Source organism: Thamnophis sirtalis, unplaced genomic scaffold (genome assembly GCF_051295495.1).
Source record: "Thamnophis sirtalis isolate CommonGarterSnake01/CBP01778 unplaced genomic scaffold, rThaSir2_p1.2 scaffold_1, whole genome shotgun sequence".
Taxonomy (NCBI): domain Eukaryota; kingdom Metazoa; phylum Chordata; class Lepidosauria; order Squamata; family Natricidae; genus Thamnophis; species Thamnophis sirtalis.
Window position 1 is genome coordinate 24,338,980 of NW_028261381.1, and position 28,000 is coordinate 24,366,979.

The 28,000-nt window shown below is 42.3% G+C and overlaps 1 protein-coding gene across 3 annotated transcripts in view; it reads right to left on the reverse strand.

The window, feature by feature from the left end:
• GAD1 (glutamate decarboxylase 1) overlaps positions 1-28,000 on the reverse strand; it is a 61,888-nt gene that overhangs the window by 14,341 nt on the left and 19,547 nt on the right. For all 3 annotated transcript variants that reach the window (XM_087709193.1, XM_087709203.1, XM_087709199.1), the window contains exons 5-10: positions 18,692-18,934; positions 12,230-12,320; positions 4,368-4,480; positions 2,450-2,565; positions 2,176-2,255; positions 1,938-1,992 (exon numbers count right to left, since the gene is read on the reverse strand). In XM_087709193.1, coding sequence (XP_087565319.1) covers positions 1,938-1,992; positions 2,176-2,255; positions 2,450-2,565; positions 4,368-4,480; positions 12,230-12,320; positions 18,692-18,934 — 698 coding nt within the window. The remainder of the gene's footprint in view (positions 1-1,937; positions 1,993-2,175; positions 2,256-2,449; positions 2,566-4,367; positions 4,481-12,229; positions 12,321-18,691; positions 18,935-28,000) is intronic.

Below are 28,000 nucleotides of genomic sequence, written 5' to 3' on the forward strand. Positions count from 1 at the left end.
ATTACATAGTGCTCAGTTTACAACCAATCATTTAGTGATGTTTGAAGTTAAAACAGCACTGAAAAGAAGTGAATTATGACTGCTTTTCACGCTTATGACCATTGCAGCATCCTGAAAGCCACGTGATCAAAATCTGGACAACTGGCTACATGTATTTATGATCACTTGCACTGATCGTTATTTGTAATTTTTCCAGTTCACTTCCAATAAGCAAAATCGACGATGATGATATTTATTTGCTACTCATCTCATTTCAAAACAGTTCTGGGCGACTTACAAAAGTCAATGGAGGAAGCCAAATTCATGCAACAACTAATAGTGATTCACTTCAAAACTTTGGCCAAAAAAGGGGATGTAAAATGGGGCAAAGCTCACTTAGCGATGAAAATTTGGGGCTCAATTGTGATCCCAAATAGAGAACTACCTGTATACATCTTGTTTTCTGCACAATCCAGAATATCTAAATGCGACCTTCAGCCAAATTTGTGCACTCAGGATGTAAAGCAAGGGATGTACAACCTCTACCAACCACTCAGTGGTCGTACAGTACTTGGTTTCACATCATGCAGTACTGAAGACCCTGGATTTGAGGTGGTTGAAGAGCGTGACCCGACAAAAGCGCACATGACAAAAGCGCATCGACAAAACCGCGTCACGATGTCATCACCGCGACGTCATCACCGCGGCGACAACAGCACGGTGACAGAAGGGCGCTTTACAACAGCATGGCTACAGAAAGTCGATTTAAGTTAAGGTAAGGGTTAGGTTTAGGTTTAGGTTTAGGTTTAGGTTTAGGTTTAGGTTTAGGGTTAGGGTTAGGGTTAGGTTAGGGTTAGGTTTAGGGTTAGGTTTAGTGTTAGGGTTAGTGTTAGTGTTAGGGTTAGGTTTGGGGTTAGGTTTAGGGTTAGGTTTAGGGTTAGGGTTAGGGTTAGGGTTAGCTTTTGAATGCTAGTAAAAGCATTTTGCTGAGCGCTTCAGAGGGCGCGGATTTGCCCTCCGCGGTTATGTCGGCGTGCTAGGGTCGCCTTTTTCCTTAGCGCTTCGAACGGCACGGATTTGCCCTCCGCGGTTATGTCGGCGCGGAAAAGGGCTTTGCGGTTTTGTCGGTGAACCGTTGAAGAGTTCATCAAAAGGTTTCCAGCAGGAGATGAGTGAGCCCTCCTGAAGTAAATTGTAACCTTAAGAGTGAGTAGGAGATGTATAGTAAATATAGCTGCTCCTTTTCTTTTAACTAAAATTGGCGATAAATCTTAATGGAAGTGAAAATTTGTAAGAAGTTGCCCTCGTGAATCTCACCGTGAAACAATTGTAATAATGATACAATTGGCAAAGAGAAAATAATCACATGGGTCCATTCAAAGAGAAATGAAATATACAAAGGAAGGGACATTACTATGAGAATTATTGTCTTAGGTTACCAGTATTCTTATAGGATGAATTGGCTAAAAACCAATTATATGTTCTAATCTCCAACTGTACATAATAAAATTTCAAGAACCACACAAGAACTTTGCTGAAGGATCAGAAGAATTTCCCCCTAGAGTTTGACTTATAACATGGAATAAGTTCCCGGTGGAAATTCACATGTGGAAGATGGAGAGGGCCATTTATACTGCTTAGTGTCTATGGAGATTCTCAATCATCCAGGTCATGATTATCCAAAAGGTGCTTTTTCCAAAAAGGCAGCTGGACTTCCTTGTTTTCTCTTCCTTTGCAAACATTTCACTTCTCATCCAAGCAGCTTCTTCACTTCCAATTTATGCTTCTGAGCCTATTAGTTCTTATGGTTAACCTGCCTTTAAATGTTGGATGAAGAATGCAAGCTGATACACATTTGTTTAGAAGTAAATGCTACTGTGTCCAAATTGTAAATATATTCTAAATAAAACAAGAAAATTAAGCAGGAGACCCTTTCCTCTTTTTTTAAAAAAAAATACCTTTTGTTTGGCATCCAGGATTTTGGCTTCTAGATCAGCAGGTATTATTTTGCCCCTGCAACCAAAGTGAAATGTGAAAGCCAAATCTGACACACAAGAAAGAACAACGAAAAAAAAGGACTAAACAGAAATGAAACAACAGTAGGGCATTCACTGATGCTGTTATTATGTCCCTAGCATTGTTCCAACCTGAACATAAACACAAAGACTTCCAGCTAAAGATGTATAAATATCTCACCTTTCATTGCACTTTATTAAAATCACATTTTCAGTACCAAATCCAAGTGCAGCTCCAGCTTTCTTTATTGAATAGTGACTCTGAAACAACAATGTTAATATATGTTAATTTGTTAATAATGTTAATTTGCTATGATTGCTTTTAAACTCCAAAATGCTAAGGAGGAAGAAGGGAAAGGAAACAAAATAGACATAATCTCTCCAGAACAAGGCTGATGACAAAAATCACAATATCCAGTAATTACAATCATGTTAATTGAAATTATTGAGCTCACATGTTCTGAGGTAAAAAGGACCAGTTTAGGCACTGCAGCCATGCCTTTGGTTTTGACTTCCGGGAAATATTTATAGCGGGCAGCCATGATGCTATACATATTGGATATAGCACCACCTATAATGAAAGGACGCAACAATAGAATATTAGAAACGTGAAAATAAGAAGTCTGATATAGTTCTATCACAAAGGTATAAACGGTATTCATGGACTACGTTGCAAATGTAGCCAAAAAAGCATCAATATCCAGTGAACCAATAGACAAAAGTTAATGATAATCACCTCTGTTTTTAGGCAACGCTAACTCTCCAATTTTATGAATATGACCTTTTCTTAAGGTAATAGTTGCAAAAATTTCAAATTCAACCACGTTCCTCAGGAAGCGGTGAACAAGATATGGTTTCCTGAAATCTCTGCTTAAATATTGAGACCCAGAAATTCTATTGGTCCCAATTGTTTTGTGTTATTTTGGATATTGTCATGGTTACATGCAAACAAGAACACTTTTACATTTCTATTAAAGAGAAGCACATTAAGGTTTTAGTTAATATTGCATTTTGATTATCTTAAGTGACATTATCAAGAACGGTTAGGAAATAATGGGGATATAATGTATAAGGTTAAGAACTTATCATAATGATATTTCGCTGCTGATAAGCAATTCTAATAGGGGAACAAATGAAAACTGGTATATATAGGCAGCGATGCTTTGTTGAAAAATGAAGGAATAAGATCTCTGTTTGAAGGTATGAGATGCAAGGTTAACAATAAATATAAGTTTACTTTCTGGGGAAAAATAATGCTAATGTTAACTGAATATATATTGTAGAATGAAAATGAGGCCTTTAGTTATATTAGATGAAATATTTGAGACAGTAAATATTATTTGAAGATGCAGATGTTAAAACACTTGTAACCAAATGACATGCTGCATGTGATGATGGTTTTTTTTTTGGTCTTTTTTTCCTTTTTTTTTTTTTAACCCTAGGTTATTGTGGTGTCTATTAAATATACAACAGAGAGATACAGGATGTGTGTATGGGGGGAAACGTAGTAGGGATGCACCTGTGATCAAATGACATATTGTATGGGATGATGGGTTTTTTCCCCCCCCCCTTTTTTTTCCTTTTCCCTTTGCCTTTTTTTTCTATTGTTATGTGATTATGTTGTCTATGTAATAAAAAATAAAATTATAAAAAAAAGAATGCTTAGGAAAGTTAACTTTGATAATATTGAAGACTGCAATAATTAAAATGTGCAACACTAAAAGCATAGAAGATCACTCACTATATATCAGTATATATAATGTTAGCCTCATTTAATATAAGTAAGAAGGTCAAAAATCTAAAAGTTATGCAAGTTATAAAATAGGAGAATGTCATTTGTTTGGCCTCTGAAGGAAAGTAATTTAGAGACTGTAACTGAAAGTAAAAAAAATCAAAAGGAGTCTAATACACCTTTTCAGAATAACCAAGTTGAATTTAAAAGCATAAGTTTTTCTGAGTTACTCCACTGAGTTACATATGATAGATCTAAGAGCATGCAGATTATCTACTTATGTTCAGTTGCTGACTGGGCTTTGCAGCATTACTGACCACCTGGATGCTAGAGACAACAAGAATGGAGTGGAACCTGCCTGGAAACATTTTATGGACTTTTTGCTGAAATTAGAAAAAAATGAATGTGTGATTTATGGGTTAGAGAATTATAGCTTATGAAAGAAGGAAATTATGACGTAGCCTTAGACAAAGAAGGTAAAATATTCATGCATTTATAAAAACTGTCAAAAACATTGGAAGATCTTTTCTAATGATCGTTTCTTTCCTTTCTTTTTCTATTTTCTTTCTTTTCTAATATTTGCATTGGTTTTATTTTGTTAAACATTTATTCAATTTAAAAAAAAAAGGAATGAAACCTACCAGGTGAGAATATTCCATCGCCATCTTTATTGGACCATCCAATAATCTCTCTCATTTTTCGAAGTGTTATTTGTTCCATGAGTACAAAAACAGGTGCAATTTCATACGTAAACCTATGTAAACAAACATAAATAGATACAGGTAATCCTTGGCTTACAACAATTCACTTAGTGACCATTCAAAGTTACAATGGCACTGAAAAAAAGTCACTTATGACCAGGGGTGAAATTCAGCAGGTTCTGACAGGTTGTAGAGAACCGGTAGCAGAAATTTTGAGTAGTTCGGAGAACCGGCAAATACCACCTCTGGCTGACCCCAGAGTGGGGAGGGAATGGAGATTTTTCAATATGCTTCCTCTGCCATGCTCACCAAGCTACGCCCACCAAACCACACCACGCCCATCAAGCCATGCCCACAGAACCAATAGTAAAAAAAATTGAATTTCACTGCTTATGATCATTTTTCACTTACAACCATTGTAGCAATCCCACAGTCATGTGATCAAAATTCAGATGCTTGGCAAATGGCTCATATTTAAGACAAGTTGCAGTATCCCAGGAGTCATGGGATCCCCTTTTGTGACCTTTGACAAGCAAAGTCAATGGGGAAACCCGATTCACTTAACAACCGTGTTACTATTTAGCAACTGCAGTGATTCACTTAACAACTGTGGCAGGAAAAGTAGTCAAATGGGGCAAAACTCACTTCACAAATGTCTTCCTTAGCAACCGAAATTTTGGGCTGAGTTGTGATCATAAATTGAGGAGCACTTGTAAATATTTTACTTGGCAAAATGCTGGTTTTCTATTTCTCAAATGTAATTATTATGTAACACAGAGCTATGAAAATAGTATCCTAACATCATCAGAAAGCTACTGAGAAAAGAAAATTAGAAGTACTAAACTTGAGCTTTAAAAAAGTCATATTTACAGGAATGTATTTGGCTTTCTCCAAAGAGAGCTAATTATAAATGCCACACTATCAATACCTCTCAGCAGTAATTAAAAAGGGTGAGATTCTAATTACTAATTACAGGTAACAAAAGGGCAATTCACTGTTTTGTCCACTTAGTACAAAACATACCCATAGCTTATAGTTTAGTATATCATCTATCTCCCCCATGCACCAAAATTCCCACATAAAGCCATTTTATTCTGATCCTCAAATCAAGAAAAGGCCAAAGAAGAACTACTTTGGGTATGGAGTGGAAAGTTTTCCTTCATTAAAGTTGCAGCAGTAGGCTATTACGTCTCACTTAAACTATACTGGAAACAAATCAAAGAGGAGCTAATTGCCGTAATATAATTCTTCCACTCTATTGCGTAACAAAGATCGCAACTAAGTCCTGTCAGCTATTATAGCAATATGGTAAATGGTTATGCCTCAACAATTAAAATAGTATGCTACTTTGGGAGGAGCTGCCAAATGTCAAGGCTCATAACATTGGAGGAGACCATTTAAGCCATACAGTCCAATGCTTACTTACAGGCAGAACATAAACAACACTTCCAAAGAGGATGCGCATCAGTAGTGGGTTTCTATTACTTTTACTACCGGTTTGTTCGTGGACGCGCACACAACACTTCTGCGCATGCACAGAAGCATCCGGGCGGGTGGGCGGACCCTCCCACTGCCGCTACTACCAATCCGGGGCCGAACTGGTAGCAACCCACCTCTAATGCGCATAAACCCACAGATACAACTCATTGTGGATGTACATCAACAAGGGATCTATGACCAATCACAACTTTCTGAGCAAATAATTTGATAGGGCTCCTATGGAGTACAGAGCACTATGCATTCCTATGGTATTAACACATTGAATTTACTTTAATGTTCAATAATGAATCAATTAATTAGCTTTGCTTACCACCAAGCAAGCAACGATTGCAACAATAAAGCAATAAAAGGAACACAGTCTATGATTTTAAAAAGTCAGCAGTTGTTAAGTAAGCACCATAACATGAAAAAGGTAGACTGAAGGATGCTGAACAAATCCTGCTGAAAATCCAGCAAGGTGACTCTCCCGATACTGCAACCTCGACAGAGGAAGGACATTATTTACTCTGTGTTGGGCATCTACCCCTAAGTGACACAATGCTTGGACAGATATAAGGCCTAGGGCATCAAAGCTGGAAATCCCGCATATATGTAAGAAGTTAAACCCAACCCTCTCAAAGAAAAATGAAATATTCTGGGAATTATTGAAAAGGCAGAATATTAGATTTCCCTGGATCAGAAATGGAAGAACATGTTTTTAGGCAGGAAACAGAGTCACTCTTAATAGCCCCCCTCCCCACCTTTGTCAATGGGCCATTAAAAAAGGCTGACCTAATTTATTATACACAACAAAGGTAGATTAACCTTCCACAGAAACTCCCCATAGGACACCTGGGAAGAAGCAATGCTTAACCAAACTTGAACTCAAAGCAAAACCTAAAAAGTTGCCCCTGCATGGGCACATGGGAATCTAACAACCAATCAGAATATAAGCTCAAGGCCAAAGGCCAGAGAGGGCATAAAACCAGGGACTTTCAGCATCTCGCTCTCTTTTCTTCTTCCCCAAACAGCTGGAAGCATGTGATTCCCCCTTTTCTGTTCAGGAGCTCAACCCATGTGATCCTGTCTACCATTAAACCATCTTTCCAAGCAGCCTCCAGGTTTCCAATGTCTTTTTCCCTACTTGGAGCTGAACCCAGAAAGACATTTCTTCCAACAACATTTCATTCGACAATATCTGGTACAATATCTGTTTCTTTTTCCATTCTCCATGGTTATTGCGGAAGCTGAGCAGACATCGACAGCTCCTCCCAATAGCCACCATTTTAACTTTCCCAGAAAGCTCGGCAAAACGTTTGCTAGTACCAAAAGAAAAGAAAAGAAAAGAAAGGAAAGGAAAGGAAAAGAAAAGGCTAGGTTCAATGATTGGGTTGGTTCAGCTTCTATCCTGCAGAAGAATGGAAGAGAGGAAATAACCGCCACCAAATGGAGATCAATATAAGAGCCCACCTCCTCCTCTGTCTTGGGAGTGGGGCCAAAGAAGTTCCTTTCAGTAACAAGGAAACACATTTGATTGTTGCTCCTGGTCGTTTCTCAAGCCCATCTCAACCCTTGCATTGTTTGGAGATGTTCCGGGTGAGGGGAAGAGATGGGTACAACGTGGTTGCCATCAACAGCTGCCATTTTAATTTTTATTCCTTGCATGAAAGTGAAATGGGTGGGGCTGGCCTTAGGGCAGTGTTTCTCAACCTTGGCGACTTTAAGTCCTGTGGACTTCAACTACCAGAATCCCCCAGCCAGCTGTGCTGGCTGGGGGATTCTGGGAGTTGAAGTCCACAGGACTTAAAGTCGCCAAGGTTGAGAAACACTGCCTTAGGGGGTAAGCTGTCAGTGGAAAAGGTGCCACACTCCACCCAAACAAATATGGAGCCTCTGAGCTTGCCGGCGGTGGCAGGGAAGGTAGGGGGCCTTGTTGTTCCACCTTTATCTTGAGCCTGCCGTGGTGTTTTTTTTCCTCTCCGCCATATGCTGGAACTATGTAATGTTTATCTCAGAAGAAAACAGTAGCCATAAGAACAGTCTGGTAATGTGTGTTTTGTGGCTGCTGTCACTGCAGGCAACCGGGAATAAGAATGAAAAGCAGGACCACAAAGGCAGAAAAGCTCTCCAAAGGGAACCAAGCACTGAATGGCCTTTTCACAAAGGAATGAAGCTTCCAGCAAAAAAGCAAATTAAACTTATCAAGGGAACCAGCATCGTTTCAGGGAACAAACATGGCCACTCCATTATATATGCTCAGTGTATCGTGTGTCTAAAGGGCCGTGGTAGAAGGTTTCACTTGTTTAATAATCGGCTCTTGTTATTTTTTCTCTGTGCAAAAGGTCATGGAGATTTGCATACAACGCATTCAAGGAATAAATGAAGAATTAACAGAAAAGCACAAAATGGCAAGCAATTGTATCCAGAAGGATACCTTGCCAATATTATTGTAATATCATGTACGTTTGCATTTTGCTAAAGTGCATAAACACATGTCTGCTTAAGTGCTACAATATGTAGTGCCCAGCTTCAAGTAGGTAAATAATTGTGGGTAGGAATTAATTCCTGGGAATCCGGGCTGGGAGTAGGAATTTGCAAGTGCAGGTAGTCCTCAATTTACAACAGTTTGTTTAGTGACAGTTCAAAGTTGCAACAGCACTGAAAAAAGTCAGTTATGACCATTTTTCACACTTACGACCGTGTAGTCTCCCCATGGTCACCTGATTTACATTCAGATGCCTGACAACTGGTTCATACTTATGACGGTTGCAGAGTCTTGGGATCATGTGATCCCCTTTTGCAACCTTCTGACAAGCAAAGTCAACAGAGAAGCCAGATTCACTTAACAACGTTGTGTTTCTAATTTAACAACTGCAGTGAGTCACTTAACAAATGTGGCAAGAAAAGTTGTAACATGGGACATAACTCTTAACAAATGTCTCACTTAGCAACATAAATTCTGGGCTCAATTATGGTCGTATGTTGAAGACTACCTATAATAAAATAAGCACTGCAATGCAAAATATGTTTGTTAGTAATTGTGTTATAAGGTCACATATAAGCACGGAACTAGCAGCGCTTGTTAGAGATAATATAATGCATCAGGAATTTCTTTCCTAATCTGCGCCATATCCCACCATACTACTGTCAGCTGTTTAGAAGCGCTATGCCTATACATGGATCTAGCAATCTTCCAAAAGAGCGCTAACCCTATCTAGAACTATCCCACAGGAGCAGTGACAGAAAGTGGGTTGGGTGATGCAGCAGGAATGGCCATGATGCTGCACTGCAAACCCCACCGAATGTCTGTCAGCTGCTCAACTGGGCCATTTTTACACATCCTGGAGTAATTTTTGGTAAGCAATAAAGTCACCAGTTCAGATATTTATGAGAAGTTAGCAAGCTGCATCCCTCCAGAAGGAGAGTGATTGGTGATGTTTTCTTTCCTCCTGGTGGAATTTAGTGGAAGGAAAAAGCAAAATTCCTTTCCTCCATGTGTCTGTTTGCAGTAAAGAAGAATGGTACCATTTGCTGACAGCATAGCTTTGGCCGACCAGGAATTGGCAATGAAAACAAGAAATGTCATGTTAATTCAGTGGTGAATTAACATGACATGTCAGCAGTGGGCAAATAACCTTTGACTTGGTCATGTAGAGGAGCCTTAAAACAAAAAACTTTAACGAAGGTCAAAATTGTTGGACACTCATATTCTAGTCTACCCTCAACCATGGAAGCTTGCTGGGAGCATTTCCTTTGGTCCTGTTACTCTGTCTCGGAGTGCCATACCGTACAGGATTGGATTGTCATTGTGGGGAAAAATTAGGAGTGTTATGTATACTACCTTGAGCTCCTGAATGAAAAACAGGTAATAAAATCCAATAAATAATTAGACATACATTTCGCTGGAGAATAATGATAAAAATGCTTCATCATCTCACTGAATTCCATGGAATATAAATTTTAATTGTCTGGACTGGGTACTTCAGCCATTTTTTCTAGGATACTGTGGAGCATAAATCAGTTTAATTAAAAATAGGTCCCTTTGCTGCTTTGAATAGTAGCACTGAATGAAAAAAATCAAAGGCACAAGAAATAATATGCAGACGAAAGCAAATGAGAGAGCTTTGTCAGGTCAAATATTTTGCAGAATTCAAGAGAAGAACATATATATCAGAGGTGGTATTCAGCAGGTTCTGTCCAGTTCTGGAGAACCGGTAATGGAAATTTTGAGTAGGTCAGAGAACTGGTAAATACCATCTCTGACTGGCCCTGCCCCCATCTATTCTCTGCTTCCCAAGTCCCAGCTGATCGGGAGGGAATGGAGATTTTACGGTATCCTTCCCCTGCCACACCTAACAAGCCACGCCCACCAAGCCACACCACGCCCACCAAGCCAGACCCACAGAACCAGTAGAAAAAAAATTCGAATCCCACCACTGATATATATGGCAATTCACCAAGCTAACATGGGCTCAACACAACCTCCTTAGTGGACAATTAGACATTTCCTTTTCAGTTTGCAAGTGAAATGCCTCCATCTTACAAGACACAGCTTTTCTGTCTCAAGGCATTTTTCAACCACTAATGAACGTAGCCATCATAGCAAGCAATGACACACAGAGACAAAACACATCGAAGAAGAATCTAAATTCCCTTTGGAATGGGATGAATGCAGCCCTGTCATTCTTTATAAAGATCCTGCAGATCAATGCAGAATTCTCATCTCCTATTTTTCTATATGATGTTCATAGAAAACAGGAGAGGGGCTTTTATATCAACGGGCCAATTTCAATGGTTACCAGGCGTTTCATATCCCCTATCTGGACTTTAATATTAATAAATGCAGTAACAACACCAGCATTTGTGCGAAATGTAAAACTAACAAGTGCCTTCCACCAGCTTGATTCCTGTTCCTATTTACACTCTTTTAATGCTTCCAGTGAGGGAGTTGTTTTACCATTTTGCATCTTACAAGCTTCTTCTATGACCACACACAGACAGGCAGTTCAAACCAAGTCTTGAAAGCTTGGCCTTGGTTTTAATTAACCCAATTTCAAGGTGCTGTGTTCCTTGGCAGCAAATCTGCCAGCTGCGCTTAATGAGACTGAGAAGGGGCAGGAGCCAAGCCTTTATAGAAAAAAATTGCTGACCTCTGTTTTTTTTGGCTTTGGCTGTTTCTCTTTTCCTCTCACATGCAGACCCATAAACTTCACTGTAAACATCGTAGGACAACCCCAGGGCTGCCTTAGTGTTTCCAATATTTTCTAGCTGCAATTGTACATTAACCTGTAACTAATAAATGTCTATAGAGATTCTCAGTCAGAGGTGGGTTCCTACCAGTTCGCACCAGTTCGGTAGAACCGGTTCGTCAAATCTACCGAACCGGTTAGAAGAGGTTCCACCAGTGGACCCGGAAAGCAGGCCACACCTACAGAAGAGGTTCCAAAATGTTTTGAAACACACCACTGACACACACACACACACACACACACACACACAAACACACACAGAGACAGACAGACAGACAGACAGACTCACACAGAGAGAGAAAGGAAGGAAGGATGGAAGGAAGGAAGGAAGAAAGAAAGAAAGAAAAAGAGAGAGATGAAAGAAAAAAGAAAAAGAGACAGAGAGACAAAAGGAAGGAAGGAAAGAGAGAGACAGAGAAAGAGAGAGAGAGAGAGAAAACACATGGCCGGCAAGCCACTCCCAACAGGTCACATGGCTGGCAAGCCGCTCCCACAAAGGAGGCCACACCCACAGAGTAGGTTCAAAAATTTTTTGAAACCCACCACTGTTTTCAGTCATCCAGGTGATGGTTGTCCCAAAAGTGCTTTTTCAAGAGGCAACTGGACTTTCTGGGGGTTTTCTTTGAAGCCTTTCGCTTCTCATCCAAGAAGCTTCTTCAGCTAAAGAGCTGAAGAAGCTTCTTGGATGAGAAGTGAAACGTCTTCAAAGAAAAACCAGAAAGTCCAGTTGCCTCTTGAAAAAAACACCTTTGGGACAACCTGTAATTAATTCATCCAAGCATACTTCATCATCTTTTCTGCCACTCAGAGAAGAGTGAAAGGACACAGGTGAAAGCAAGTGAAGAGAGCTGAGGAAACCACTTTTCCCTGTCTTCTTGTTTTTATTTTTTTATAAAATTCACGTAGACATAAGTCTGAAGGTTTACTGCTTGTTTAAAAAGTTTTGAATGCTGCACTTCATAGCAAGGAGGCTCAGCGATTGTCCCCTAAATAGGGCTTACTCAACTTTGCTCACAATCCCCTCGGATTTGAATGTGATTTCTGGGTACCAAAGAAAAGCAAGGCTCTGCTTACATGTTTGTATTAGCTGTAGAGGTCAGCCATTCCCCAGCCAAGCCAATAATATCGAGCCCCGTGGAAAGCTGGTTGAAAAAGCGAGGGTGACCTAGAACAAAAAAACAAGAGCTGCTTAAATATCATAGTTATTGGTTCCTCCATATTTATATCCATTACAGAGAAAATAGAGATGGGAAGGGACAACCAATTCTATACATTTACCAGTAACGTTGTAGAGCAGGGGTGTCAAACTCAATCCCATTGTGGGCCATATCAGTTTATTTGTTTGCCCTTGGGAGGCTGGAGTGGGCGTGGCCTGGTTGTCATGGGCAACTGTGTGGGCATGGCCAGGATGGGCTGGGTCCCTGCCGTCTCCAGGACGGCCCCATGAGACAACTCTAGGCCTATTGCAGGCTGGATGCGGGCTGTGGCCTGTGTGTTTGACATGTCTGTTCTAGAGGAATTGTGAGTTCTGAAGGCACTCTTTCTTAATTTTATGAATAGGAAAAAATACAGTAGTTCTCAACTTACCACCATTCATTTAGCATACAATTAATCCTTGCGCTTAACAACCATTGCAGGATCCCCATGGTCACATGATGAAAATTCAGGCGCTTGGCAACTGACCTGTACCGGCAGTGGCCTGGAGCAGCTGAGAGCCGGTACGGTGGCTTGTTTGGCCCACTCCCCGCCCGCGCTCTATAGCTGTAGTTATGCCAAAAGACACAAAGCGCATGCGCGCACAGCGTGCAGTGCCTGTGTGAGCCCCAACAAGCAGCTGGTTGTTGCAGGGGCAGTGGATTGTGCATTCGTGCACAGTGCACATCCGGCGCATGCAGGAACAGACCATGATCAGTGTACCGGTAGTGACGGTAAGAATAACCCACCACTGCTACAGTTGCGGTATCCCAGGGCCATGGGATTGTCATTTCTGATCTTCCCAGCTGGCTTCAACCAGCAAAGTCAACAGAGGAAGCTGAATTCACTTAAGAATGTGTGTTTCACTTAACAACTGTAGTGATTCGTTTCACTGTGATCAAAGTTGTAAGATTGGATGTGACTCAATTAGTAAGCATCTTGCTTGGAAATTCGGGTCCCAAATACACCATTTCAGTGATTTACCAGAAAGTCCAGTTGCCTCTTGAAAGAAAAAAGCATCTTTGAGTGTTTCAGTGGTTGCTTTGATAGTGATTTGCCCATTAAAGGCATAGCCCAATCTATATTTCCCTTGCCTGCTGCTAATGCTAGTCTTCCTCTTTGCCATTTGTAGATGCCAGAAACTGCCCTTAGTAGAAGATAGAAAAGAAAATTTCCTTCCTTCCTTCCTTCCTTCCTTCCTTCCTTCCTTCCTTCCTTCCTTCCTTCCTTCCTTCCTCCCTCCCTCCCTCCCTCCCTCCCTCCCTCCCTCCCTCTTTCCCTCCCTCTCTCCTATCTTTCAACATTGTACTCTGAAAACAAAGCACAATCCATTCAAAGTATCTTCCCTTGAAACTAATCTGGGGAATGAAGGCAAGCTCAGATATATGAAGAAATGTCTGTTTTGGTATTTATGCTGGGACAATTACAGTATAACATTTTAACATATTCAAGACATCATGCATATCTACCAATAATAAACACATGGGAACCTAGTGAGACTTCATTCTAAAATAAATTATAGATTGCCCTGTAAATGTGAAATAAACATGTTATTTATTTTAAAGTGTTGATGGGTTTTAAGGATTAATATGGACTAACATCTCCTTATTTTAAATAAAAGAAAGATAGCTTCAACATCAGAAAACAGATTTAACTTGCAGCAGGGACTAGCTAGGGAGAAAGACAGTTAGATCCGGTTCTCATGAAAGTTGTGGAGCCATTTGCCTATATCTTTCACTTTCACTCTTTGTTGTTTTAGAGCAATGTTTCTCAACCTTAGTGACTTTAAGTCCTGTGGACTTCAACTCCCAGAATTCCCAGCTGGGGGATTCTGGGAGTTGAAGTCCACAGGATTTAAAGTCACCAAGGTTGAGAAACACTGTTTTAGAGCATGGGTCTCAAACTTGCTGTGTCATGTTGCTGTCACATGACATATCGCAACGTAGGGGTGTTGCATCTGGCCCGCAGGCCACCAGTTTGACACCACTGTTTTAAGAAACTGAACAATCTTTTCCAATCTGGTGTTGGCCAGATCTGCTAGACCTCAACTCAAACGAGTCAAAATATCATGTTGGTTGGGGATTATGGCAATTAGTCCAACACCTCTGAAAAACACCAGATTAAGTAAGGCTGATTCCAAAGATAGCAATAGCACTTAGACTTATATACCGCTTTCCAGCCCTCTCTAAGTGGCTTACAGAGTCAGCCTCTTGCCCTCAACATTCTGGGTCCTCATTTTACCCACCTCGGAAGGATGGAAGGCTGAGTCAACCTTGAACCTGGTGAGATTTGATCTGCCAAATTGCAGGCAGCCCAGCAGTTAGCAGAAGTAGCCTGCAGTACTGCACTCTAACCACTGTTCCATCATGGCTCTACAAAGATGATCTTTGTAGGCAAGCTAATCAACTCCCATAATTTGTAGGCAAAGAGCAAGCATATTTTGCCACTGTTTGTTTGTTTGTTTGTTTGTTCATTCGTTCATTCATTCATTCATTCATTCATTCATTCATTCATTCATTCATTCATTCATTCATTCATCTCTTAATTCCTACATTCCAAGACAGTAACAGTGCTAGGAGTCGCATATACTGATATAGTTTTAGTAGCATCCTACATCGTATGCCCTTTTTAGCTACTATCCTTAGAATGAAATGTTTGGTGAGTAGCTTAGTTGTACAGAATCGGGACATGCTTTAGAAGAACAAATAAAACATCCCTCTCTCATGACATCTCGTGTTCACATATATCATGCCAAATTCCGACTATCAGGTCTTGCTGCCACAATGCATAGGACCAAACTTGGAGAATGATGAAAAGTGATCTCCAATCCAAAGGTTATATTTGCATTTGTTGTGCCTTACAGATACTGATTTTTTCTGACAACAATTCAAAGCCATAGGCAAGAACTCGGCTGCATTTTTCAAGAGGCGCAAGAAGGACGTTTGCTTCCTCCAGCAGGCCTCATATGAACAGGGTTTTTAAAGGCAAACTTCTGAAGTAAAATAGTACATTATGATCTTGCCATCTTCCGGTTGTGGAATTACACAGAGACATCCCATCAGAAGATTTATCTGTGGGTCACACTCCAAAGCCAAGACCTACATAGCTGAGAATTCAATCTACCTCAGTTGGAATGTCACATTTCTACCGCAATCCTAGCAGTAGTAATTACATGATTAGCACTGACACTTCAGTAGAGTCCAAATTGGGACCTGGGCTAATACTATTACATTCTTGGAGCAGAAGGCAGCTGTACAAATTTAAGAATCTTGCTAATGAAGAAGCAATCGTAAGTGATATCAAAATCAGGGTCCCTTTAAAACAGGGGTGTCAAACTCAAGGTTCGGGGGCTAGATCCGGCTCTTGGGGTACTGAGACTGGGCCCATGGGGCTACCCTGGAAACGGTGAAGGACCAGCCTGCCATGCTTCTGCCAGCGAAAACAGGCTCCTGAGCTCAATTTTTTTTACTGCCAATGCCTCCTGCAACCCTCTGCTAGTGAATATACGGCCCTCCTGTGCTCCATTTTCACTGGCAGAGAGTTGCAAGAGGCGGTGGCAGCAAAAAACGGAGCTTGGGAGCCTGTCTCACTGGCAGAGCACTCGGGCCACTATAGGTGCCCCCGACAGGAGTAATGTCGAGCTGGCCACGCCCCCTGGCCACCCACCCACCCCCAGATCATACACAACCATGATGCGGCCCTCAATGGAATCAAGTTTGACACCCCTGCTTTAAAATATTAGACCCACTGAGAAAAACTTCCATAGCTTTTTCCTAGTTCCTAGCAGACCCCCCCCCCCCACTCGATCTTCATACTTTACAATGCTGGACAGTTCCCTTGAAAATCAGGGCGACCTCCTACTTTCATCAAACCACCACAGGACTTCCCTGGTCTCATTAGATTAGATGGCTAATTTACCATTCTCTGAGACTGAAACGCAATATTGTTGGTCCAATCAATGCAAATCAGAGAGTTAAACCAACCAAACACGAGAATCCTTTTCTCCTGCACAAAGGAAAGTGCCTTGCTCACAGAAAGGAGTTTCCTCATTATGCCATCAGGAATGCTTATGAAAGCAATAGAGAAGTCCTATTGCCATAGATAACTCCGTGCATATAAAGAAGGCCCGCATGGCAATATGCATTTTTGAACAAAATAAAACAAAAAACATGGCTTTCCTAAGTATGTAAAAATTTATGCTTGGTTTACTTCCCAACCCCCCAAAATTCTTTTCTTGAATGGCCAAAGATGCTTCTAGGAAGCTTAGAAGGAGGATACAGTGGAGGTAACTTTTCCCAGTGATTTGCCTTCAGCACTGGTAACCTGAGAGATTACTGCTGAATAGGGAAAAACCTTCATCAGGATTTTTCCTGCATAACTATCCAGAAGAAGGGAGCATTTGTTAAGTGGAGTGAATGTGTGTCACGTCCGCAAAGGGGGGAGCTTAACACTGGGAAGGAACAATGACTTTAATAGGCACTGCCAGTTGGGCCCAATGTTGCTGCGTCTCCTCCACTTGTTTACTAATTGTTGAATCTGAGTGAAGAAAAATCTGCCAAGAACTTCTAGATCCCCATTGGATTCATATTTTACTGAAATAATATTCAGTAACCCTGGCTCACCACTCCAAATTCTTTCATACAGGGGGGAAAAAAGGAGGTGTCTGCTCTCTTATTGCTAATTCTTTGTGAAAATAAGTTCCTCTCCAGAGCTTGTTAGTAGTTGATTTTTGTTCTCCTTGCAATGCGGAATAAAAGCATTCCAAGAAACTATTTCACCTTGAAAACAGATTGTTCTGCAAATAGTCTAATTTATTAAAGAAGTCATTCAAAAATGACTGAAAGCAGAGATTTCCCTGCGGTGTGATGAGTTATTGGTAAGATTGGAAGTATTAATGACTGAAGAAACCAAAACCTCCTTCTCCCCTCCCCACCCCTCTTTTGTATGAAATGTCTATGGAACATAAAGACAAAAAAAGTACAAATTCATTTATACCCTGGTATACCTAATGATATTGTTCCCTCGGGACACAGGCAGCTTGCATTGCATCAGGTAAAAGCAATTAGGATTTTTCAGGTGTGCTGTTATAAGTTGGCTATAACCAGTGTTGTAAAATGCAAAATATGACTGGCAAATGAATCAGCCAGCAGTCTCAATGATAGCAACAAGCAAGGACTCTTGGCACTCTTGACTCTGTGTACGTACACAGAATAACACCACCACCATGTGCAGAGTAATTGCCTGAAGAGATAAGTCAATTCTTTCAATAAGAAGGAAATTAAATTTGAAATAAATTTCCTACTGATACTTTAATAAGAGGTCCAAATCTAATCCTGAAGCCATATAATTTACAATTAAATAGAGCCTTATTTACACCAGTTAGTTCTTACTTACAACCAGGTTCTTATAAACTTATTTTGTCTTACAATTGGCTAAATTGATTAGTTGCACTGTATTTTTAAACTATAAAAGGTATGTCTTTACAATATTTCCAGACAGGGTCTTTCTAATGGCCAATTTCCACAAGTCAAATATGAGTGTACAGACACATAGTTGTCTCCTATTCTTTGTGCAACGTCCTTTGCTCCTTCCCTCTATATATTAATTCCACCCATTCTCAAACAGAAATGAGATGCCTACTACCAAAATCCAGTCACTAGTGGACAAACAAGAACAATTCATTTTCATAAAACAACAGTGAAAATGTTATACTGTACTTAACAGTGTGGAGTATAAATAACCAATTAGATCACTACCCAAGATGAGAACGTTTTATTTAATTTAGCAACGATTTCCCCATCATTATGCTAAATCAAAGCCATATTTTGATTTCTTTTAATCTGACTTAGTCTGTAAAGGAAAACCTAACCAATTATGGTTAATTCAATAAACTCTGTTTAAATAAAGGGTGGATTGCATTGGTTAATGTGTGAACTAGGTCTGTGCAGCTGGAAAATTTGTTGAAAGCCAAAACGATAATCCTGAGATGTTATCCCATGAACCTACAGTATATATTTTTATTTTTCACAAAAACACCAAATGATATTGACCTTTGCTACTAAAGAATTCAGAGAATTCTAGGCTGTAATAAAGATTATGCATCAGTTACTCTCACATACAGGCAGATAACTTTTTAACTATTTAATCCGGTGTTTCTCAACCTTCGTAGCTTGCAGATGTGTGGAACTCAACTCCCAGAATTCGTGCTGGCTGGAAGTTGAAGTTAACCTAGAAGGCTTAAATTCTGGAAGTTGAAGTCCACACATCATCTTCAAGCTCTCAAGGTTGAGAAATGCTGGTCTAAACTCTTTACTCCATGAATAGCCCAACACATCCTCTCACCTGTCCTTACTCCATATTTCAGAGTGTCTCTGCAGTCCACTAGAATCTGTTCAAGGGATTCCGGATTGTCGGAGAGTTCAAGGTTGAAGCCTTCCATGCCTTCCAGGAGCTGATGAGGGTGATGGAAATCCAGCACCTTGGTGGACCTATCAAAAGTCTTCTTCACATAGGTCAGGAGAATTTCCACCACTTCCAGAAGGAACTGAAGTGTTTGCTCCTCACCATTCTTGGCTGGCAGTAAATCTGAACAAGGGAACAATAAATAAGTAATCCAGTTACAGATGGAAAACAGTTTCCCAGGTCCGCCTATACCAGTGATTCTCAACCTTGGTGACTTTAAGTCCTGTGGACTTCAACTCCCAGAATTCCCCACCCAGCTGGCTGGGGAATTCTGGGAGTTGAAGTCCACAGGACTTAAAATCGCCAAGGTTGAGAATCACTGTCCTATACCCTTTAAATGGTGTTTAACAGCGATAAAATACCCTTCAAAGTAAAATTCTAATTCAAGAAGTTGATGGGTCCTGTAGATGATGTATAGATGACAATACAGATCACATACCCTTCCCTAGAATTTAATCATTTGTTTTCCTGTAAGCCCCAAAATAATATTGAATGGTTTTGATTCCTTGTGGCCATCACCTTAGGCAAAGAGATGAGCCATTCAAAACCTATGACAAACTTTATGAGGCGTGTTGTTAATGATATGCAAGTGTGGTATTTATACTTTTAAAAATATAAAATATAAAAATGTTTTGCTGCATTTGGGACACCCTAAGATAATAACAATTTGATAGACCAAGCCATCTCTGACTGTTATTGAATTCCATTTCTGGCCTTGGCTATAGATTCATTTCTTATGTAAGTTTATTTTTTGTTCTGCTTTCCCCCCAAATAATAAAAGAGAACACGTGGAATACTTCTAAATAACTCACCCAGTTACTGACAGAATAAAATTGGAAAACAATTTAGGCTGAAACTGTCAGCATGGTCTATAATCTTGCAGTGATTTTTTTTTGATCACATAAGAATTTGAAGCTGAATAGCTTCAACCCAACATTTAATCAATGCTCAGCAGTGGCTCTCCTGTACACCCATAAATTAATCCAGCAAAATTACTGTAATTTTCATTACTCAATATTCCAATTCTGAACACTAAATATGGATTAGTTAAATTTCATGCTGCTTAGGTCACACCAGGGGAAGTGTTTGGCCCTTTACATGTTGTTGGATTACAGTCTTTATCATTGGCTATCCTAGCATGAAATGCTGGATACTGGAATTTAGGAATATCTGATAAACCCCTCACTGCACATCTCTATTTAAAAGCCTGTTTGAAAGTGAAAGTTGGACTCTCAAGAAGCAAGATATAAAAGAGTATTGATACTTTTGGACTTTGGCATTGGAGAAGACTCCTGAGAATACCATAGTATCAACTGTCAACTGTCCAACTAGTGAACTAAATAAGTAAACATTCTCAGGAGCAAAAGTAAAACTTTATTGGATACACCATTTTGGCACTGAAGAATCAAAAACAGCTCTGGTTTTTCCACACAAATGCTTGCTTACTTAAACAATAGTTTCCTCTTTTCCCCATCCGTGGGTGATCACATTGCCCTATTATGAGATGTCCTTTTTTATGGGAACAGTCCACCTCCTTCTCAAGCACTTGCAGTGGTGACCTTGGTGATTTCCAGGCTCTCACGATCCATGCACAAAATCTCAGAACTCCATCCCCCACCCCATTCATTGGCAAGTTGAATAGCAATAAGGTTTGAAAGAAGGAAAGCAGTTCAATCTTGACACAGAGCTAGCCAAGAAGACAAGCAAATGGGAAGAGGGGAAATCAACAAATGGCAAGGCTCAAATATCCTTCTCCCATGAAATCAAATGTTGAATTGATGCTTTTGGCAAAATGACTAATTTGGCAAGAGATGACAGTTGGAAAACCTACAGTAGGAAAATACCAAGTAGGCTATTCCCCTTGAAATAAGGTTCCACGGTTCACTATTTTCTTCATTATACTCAACCAATGACAGCCTAGAATCCTGGAGTTGGAAGAACAATTTCTGTCACTGAGTCTCTTTGTCTCTGCATTCTGCAGGCATCCAAATCAACACTTCCTGGACAGATGCTATCTGGCTTCTGCTTGAACACATCCAATGCAGAACAGCCCTTGACTTTGCTAGGCAATTGGTTCTACCATCAAATGGTTGTTATTGTTAGGAATGTAGGAACATTTGATGGAAAATGGCCCATGAAGCTTAGGTTGCAATGAATCTATTTGCTTTTAAAGGTACCAAATCCGGTTTTTGCTAGCTTGGATATTTCTTTGACAGGCATATAGTTTTGACTATATACCATGTCCCAACAAACACCTTTTCCAAAACAAATCACTTGCACTTCTTCTCCTTCCATTGAATACATGCGATCAATGAAGTTTATTAACTTGAGATATGGTGCAATTTGTTCTCTGCAGAATCCATAGGATGACTACAGTCCATCCAGTTGACTCCACACAAGAGGAGCCTTGTGCTAATGCAGGCTCAGCAATACAAGCCCAGAGTTCTTCCTAGTAGAAGTCATTTGTGGCCGTTCATCAGGATCCACCCCCGGATGAATTAAAGCAATTTCCTCAACCCAGTGCCCCTCAAGATGCGTTCATTGGGCTGCCAATTTTCATAATCTCCTACCATCATCAAGGTTGAAATCTCAGCATGGACAAGAGAAGAACAAACTAATAGCATACGATGTAAGATGTGAGTGGTGGGTTGCCCTTACCGTCGTTACTGGTACGCTGATCGAGTCTGTTCATGCACGTGCCAGACGTGCCCTGTGCATGCGTCAGATGTGCGCTGCGCACACATGCACAATCCACCACCCCTGTGACAACCAGCTGCTTGTTGGGGCTCGCACAGGCACTGCATGCTGTGTGTGCGTGTGCAGTGTGCCTTTTGGCATAAATACAGCTATAGAGTGTGGGTGGGTGGGTGAGCCAAATGAGCCACAGTAGGCTCTCAGCTGCTCCAGGCCATTACCAGTACGGCCGTACCAGTCCGAACCGGGAGCAACCCACCACTGCAGCCGGTCAATCCACTTTACTCCTGGATTCTTGGAGCCATTCTACTACAGTATATATGGGCATCCAGAATCTGGGGAGAATCTACATCTCAATTGGCCTCACACAAAGAAGACAAGTCTTGGGTGAGAAGCCTCATCTCTGGAAATGATAGAAAATATCTGTAACTCAGGTGGTAGATAGAATATAGAATAACAGAGTTGGAAGGGACCTTGGAGGTCTTCTAGTCAACCCTCTGCTTAGGCAGGAAACCCTACACCACTTCAGACAAATGGTTTTCCAATCTCTTGTTGGTAAACTTCCAATGTTGGAGCATTCATAACTTCTGGAGGCAAATTGTTCTAACTGTCAGGAAATTTCTCTTTAGGTTGCTTCTCTCTTTGATTAGTTTCCACCCATTGCTTCTGGTCCTGCCCTCAGGTGCTTTGGAGAATAGCTTGTCTCCCTCTTCTTTGTGGCAACCCCTGAGATATTGGAAGACTGCTATCATGTCTCTCCTGGTCCTTCTCTTCACTAGGCTAGCCATACCCAATTCCAGCAACTGTTCTTTATGTGGTTGTGAGAAGCCGGCAGGAAATTGCATCTTCTAACAACGGTGAGATTTAGTTAATGTCAGCAACTGGGATGGCTTTAGAACCACACTGCTTAGCATTGGAAATTCCAGTCCCAACTGCCATATATGCAGAGGACTACCTGGCTGCCATTTGAAAGCTCAAGTCAAACGTTGCAATTTGCATTCGGATCCCTTGACCAGTTTATCGCTCTGTTGGTGTCCCTTCTCGACGTCTTCAGGCCCATATTTGGAAAACAGGTTGCCCCTTTTCTCCCCCCACCCATGGTGCTTTGTTCTCCGAGCTTGCTGTTTAGTTTCCGAACATTTTGTCACCAGGTTAGATGACATCCTCAGCTGGACTTCGGTCAAAGCTGGTCAGGCTGTTCGCATGGTTTTATGTTTTCACGGTACATCAACGTGTGATTCCCTTTGGGTATATTATATCACCTAGCAAGAGCCAAGTAAGAAGCAGATAATCCTTTTCCTATCCCATCTGCATCTGAAGCATGCTCCAAAGATTTCAGCTTGGCTGGCTCTAAGGAAAAAGATATGGCACAGACCAGTGGTGGGTTCCCGATCCCGTCGCAACTGGTACGCTGCGATGGGGCCGGGCGTCCACCACGTGCATGTGCGCTGTGCACACATGTGCGCCCACTAAGCTACAACACTCGGGTTGCTCGACAGAGTGTCGCGCAGGTGCCGTGCACTGCATGCATATGCACAAATGGCCTGGTTGGCTCAAATACAAGTAAGGAATGTGGGCGGGCAGCTGGGCCCACCAAAGCACCGTTCCGGTACGGTGCCTGCTGCTTCCAGCAGGCACCGGTAAGCCCTTATTGGAGCATACCTTCCAGAACCCACTACTGGCACAGCCTCCCCCGTTTAGGTGAATCTACATTATGCTCAGGCACTGCCTCACTAACCGGGGGATAATGTGGGACATCACACAACAGCGTGAGAAGGCATCTATGAAACTATCATATGAGCAATCCTATAACCTAACTGGCTAAAACCAAAGAGATTTGATATACGGCTCTTCCCCATGACTCAATGGTCATGTTCTCTCCCATGCATCTGTAGTGGACAGGCTGTCCCTTGCGGCCAATTCCATTCGCCTCCGTCCTCGGTTGAAGAAGCCAGAGGCCTGGTGTCCTCATTTCCCTTGCAGGGAAGGCTGCCTTCCTCTCTCCTTTCCCCACATCAGCAGCTGATGGGAGAACCATCTGCCAATCCCAGGAGTGCCATTATTGGTCCTGAGGTTCAGCTAGGATTTAGCTACAGTATCTCTCAGTCGCCAGTTCCCTGAGTCTGCAGATCTGTTGCCAAAGTTGAAGAAGATGGGAGGCAAAGGAAGAGAAGAGATGCTTCCCCATCCAGGCCTTTGAGCTGCTCCTTTGCTTGAGGAGGTAGATGAGTCCGAGAGAGGACAGCCTGAATAATAGCTGGCAGATATGAGAGAGGCATTGTGTGAGTCATCTCCCTCTCTCTCCCTCTCTCTTTCTGAAGGCAACATGTCAATTTTTGTTTAAGGTACTTTTGAACATGGGTTTATTCCTTTCATGGAATACAGTAAATTTCGGTTCAAAAGCAGCTCCACCCCCACAAAAGCCAACATGTGTGCAGGGGTTCCTTTATCATATAGACACACATCTGGCAGGTGAAATAGAGGAAGGTTTTGCCCAGGGGTGGGTTCCTGTACTGGTTGGTACCGGTTTGTTTTGCTTGCTCACTCGCACACCGTGCATTGCTCATTCATGCACAGTTGACTGTAATTTGTTCTACACATGCGCAGAAACATGCCAGTAACAGCAGAAGCAACCGGTTTGGGGGCATGGCCAGCCATACGACCCATGCCAAATCACCACTACCAATTTGGCCAAACCGGACCAAACTAGGAGCAACCCATCTCTGGTTCTGCTCTATCCCTCTCCCTCTCTCCTTCCCTCTCTCTCTTTCTCCCCTCAATCTCTCCCTTCCTCTCCCTCCTTCTTTCCCTCTCTTTCTTTCTCCCCTCCCTCTCTCCATTTGTCCCCCTCCCTCTCTCTCTTTCTCCCCTCCCTCTCTCCCTTCCTCTCCCTTGCTCCTTCATCCTTCCTTCCCCACTCTCTTCCTCTCCCTCCTTCCTTCCCCACTCTCTCCTTCTCTGTCTCCCTGTACCCCTCTTCCTCCCTCCCACTCTCTCTTTCTCCCCTCCCTTCATCTCCCTTGCTCCCTCTCCATGCTTCCTTCTGTGCTCTCTCCCTGCTCCTTCCCTCCCTCTTTCTCCCCTCCCTCTCCCTCTTTCTCCCCTCCCTCTCTCCCTTCCTCTCCCTTGCTCCCTCTTCATCCTTCCTTCCCCCCTCTCTCCCTCTCTCTCCTTGTTCCACTCTCCCTCCTTCCCTCTCTCCCCGCTCTCTCCCTCCTTCTACTTCATTGCACAGGCTATCACCCATATACACAAAGCTGGCAACATGCAAGCTTGCCAATGGCAATGAGATGTACAGCCTAATTTGAAAGAATGGCTCTTCTTTTGCCCAAAGCTGAATAGTCCCAGGGATTCTGGGCAGGGAGAGATACTATGTAGGTTTTGGACTGACCTTCCTGCCTTGGGAATCAACTGACTTCACCGTGGACAAATGGTTGGTGAAATGTCTCAAAATGAACCCATCTGTCTAGGCATCCACAGCTACTCACAATGATGCCCAAAAGATGGAATGTGCATGGTGACATCACAGGCGAGCTCCGGCCTTTCTAAGGTGTGTTACAACATTGCATTCCTAAGAAGAGGAGTTGGCAGTGCATACTATATTGCTTGCCCCCCTCCCTTCTTCACCGACACCTGTGCCCCATGGTGTAATTTCAGCTTACTGGTTGCTTAAAGGAAAAGAAGAGCCTCTTTAACAAAATAACTGCTTAGGACAACTTTCAACTCCTCTGGGGTTGGGGCACAGAAAGAATGCAAGATTTTGATCGAGAATAAAGATTGCCGGGGCAATGTCCTTTCCTTAATTAAAAGAAAATGGGGAACGGTCTTCAGGGATAAGTCCCAATCAATGCTAGTTAGTCTCCGAAAGATTGGAAGTGACACCAGATTGAACCAAATAGACTTCTAATAAAGAAGCTCTGCAAAAAAAACCCCACAACTGAATTAAAAAGAGCCTCCCCCATTGGTAGGAATAGGAGAGGACTGGAGCGGTTTCACCACAAAACCGCGGTAGACTAAAGCGCGCTCGACGAAAGCGCGTATGTGACGTCATCACAGCGTGACGAAAACAGCACGCTGTGAGCGGTAAAGTTAAAATTAACACGTAAATCTAAACCTACCCCCCCCCAAACCTAACCCTAAACCTAACCCTTAACCTAACCCTAAACCTAACCCTAAACCTAACCCTTAACCTAACGCTAAACCTAACGCTAACCCTTAACCTAACCCTAAATCTAACCCTAACGCTTAACGTAACCCTAAACCTAACCCTAACCTTTAACCTAACCCTAACCCTAACCCTTACCTTTACGTGAATCGGCTTGCTTTAAAAGCGCTTTTTAAAGCGCCCTTTTTTCTCCGCGGTCGTATTTGTCGCGCTGCTGATGACATCACATACGCACTTTCGTCAGTGGACCGCGGTTTTGTTGTGCCACGGCATCAAAATAGCCCAAACTGACTGACTCAGGGACCAAACAACCTGATGATTTCCAGCTATTTTGGACTCTAGCTCCAGGCAAGATGGGGAATGATAGACAACGTAGGAGCTAAATACCTGTGCTAATTAAAAATGAGATTTGGGTTAGGAGAAGCTCTTTGACTGAGGATAATGCAAGTGGGTTATTGAGCAGGCAGGAGGGAAGTCTGCCAGAAGAATGGCTGGCTCAAAACCCAGCTCTCCAGTCTAGCACAAGACATCCTGATCCGGGAAGCTCATAAATCAAGCGGGGGAGTGATAAATAACTTGTTGCTTGTTGGATCCAACTAGCAGCTGCATGTAAACTGAGAAGCAGGGAGAGGGGCCCATCCCAAAATCCTAGCGTATTTTTCCCACGTTAAGTGATTGAGCCTAAAAGTAAACATGGTGAAAGAGTTTGCTCACCAAACACACACACACAAATGGAATGGAATGGAATAGAATAGAATAGAATAGTAGAGTTGGAAGGGACCTTGGAGGTCTTCTAGTCCAACCCCCTGCCTAGGCAAGAAGCCCTTACACCACATCAGACAAAGGGTTATCCAGCATCTTCTTAAAAACTTTCCGTGTTGGAGAATTCAACCTCCTGGAGGCAAGTTGTTCCACTGATTAATTGTTCTGTCAGGAAATTTCTCCTTAGTTCTAGGTTGCTTCCCTTCTTGATTAGTTTCCACCCATTGCTTCTTGTCCTGCCCTCAGGTGCTTTGGAGAATAGCTTGACTCCCTCTTCTTTGTGGCGGCCCCTGAGATATTGGAACACTGCTATCATTTGTGCGTGTGGGCATGTGTGTGTGTGTGTATGTATGTGTGTGTATATACACATACATACATACACACACACATATATATAAATAAATAAATGAGAGAACCCATAAAACAGGACATTTCCCCCCCACTCACAACAGTGGATAGCTAGAAGTCCATAAAGAGGAAGTGAGCCACTGAGAGAACAGGGACCTCAGAATGGGTGGGGTCCCAGGTTCCCTGTGGGCAGGGCTGGGCTTGTGAAAGGAATTTGGGGAATTTTGTTTTGTCTTGAAGTTGCACCAGAGGCTGATGATTGTTTCCATCTGTTTGTGCCCATAAAAGGATGGGAAAGCTCTGTAATTTATTGTCAGCCATCACAGTTGGCCTGGCATCCTTGGATTCTCTACCTGCAAAAAGAGGCTCAGCGCTTCACGTGGCCCTTTGGGACAAGTGGGCAGAGACCTTCCTTTCACGCCTGGCATCGAAAGGTATACTGCTTCTGTAAAGGAAAGCTCCATCTAACTGCCGCGCGGCTAATCTGTTAGGAGTCTTTGAATAACTCTCCAATGTGAAGCCCCTTTAGGGCATAAAGCAGTGATGGCTAACCTTTTTGTCCTCATGTGCCGAAATGGCATGCCCTTGAGTGACACCACACGCTCGCATGCTCACACCCATAACGCAATGCACCCCACCCCCCTGCGCATGTGCATGCGCTCCCCTCACACATGCAACCCCCTCCCACTATCCCCCCCCCATGCATGAACATCCTGTTTTGGGCCTAGCAGACCTCCCTGAAGCCTCCTGGAACCAAAAAAAAAGGACCTGCAGGGAGGAGTACCACACACCCCCATACTCCCCCGCCCCCCACATGCGCACACATCTCCCGCATGCATGGCAGACATTCGAAAATCAGCAGGCCAGCGGGAGGCGCAGGCACATGTCCGGTAGATCTGAGCTGGGCAACGGCTCATGTGAGCCTTCTCGGTGGCTGCTCCAACCCTCTGGAACGAACTCCCCGTGGAGATTCGTACCCTCACCACCCACCAGACCTTCCGCATAGCCCTTAAAACCTGGCTGTCCCGACAGGCCTGGGGCTAGAGACCTCAACCCCACTCGAATAGTATGACTGTTGCGTTTTTAATGATGTATTGTCTTTATGTTTGTAACTTGTTTGTCCCCCCTCCCCTGAATTGTGAGCCGCCCTGAGTCCCCCCAGGGAAAAGGGCGGCATATAAATAAAGCAATTCAATTCAATTCAATTCATGTGCCCGTAG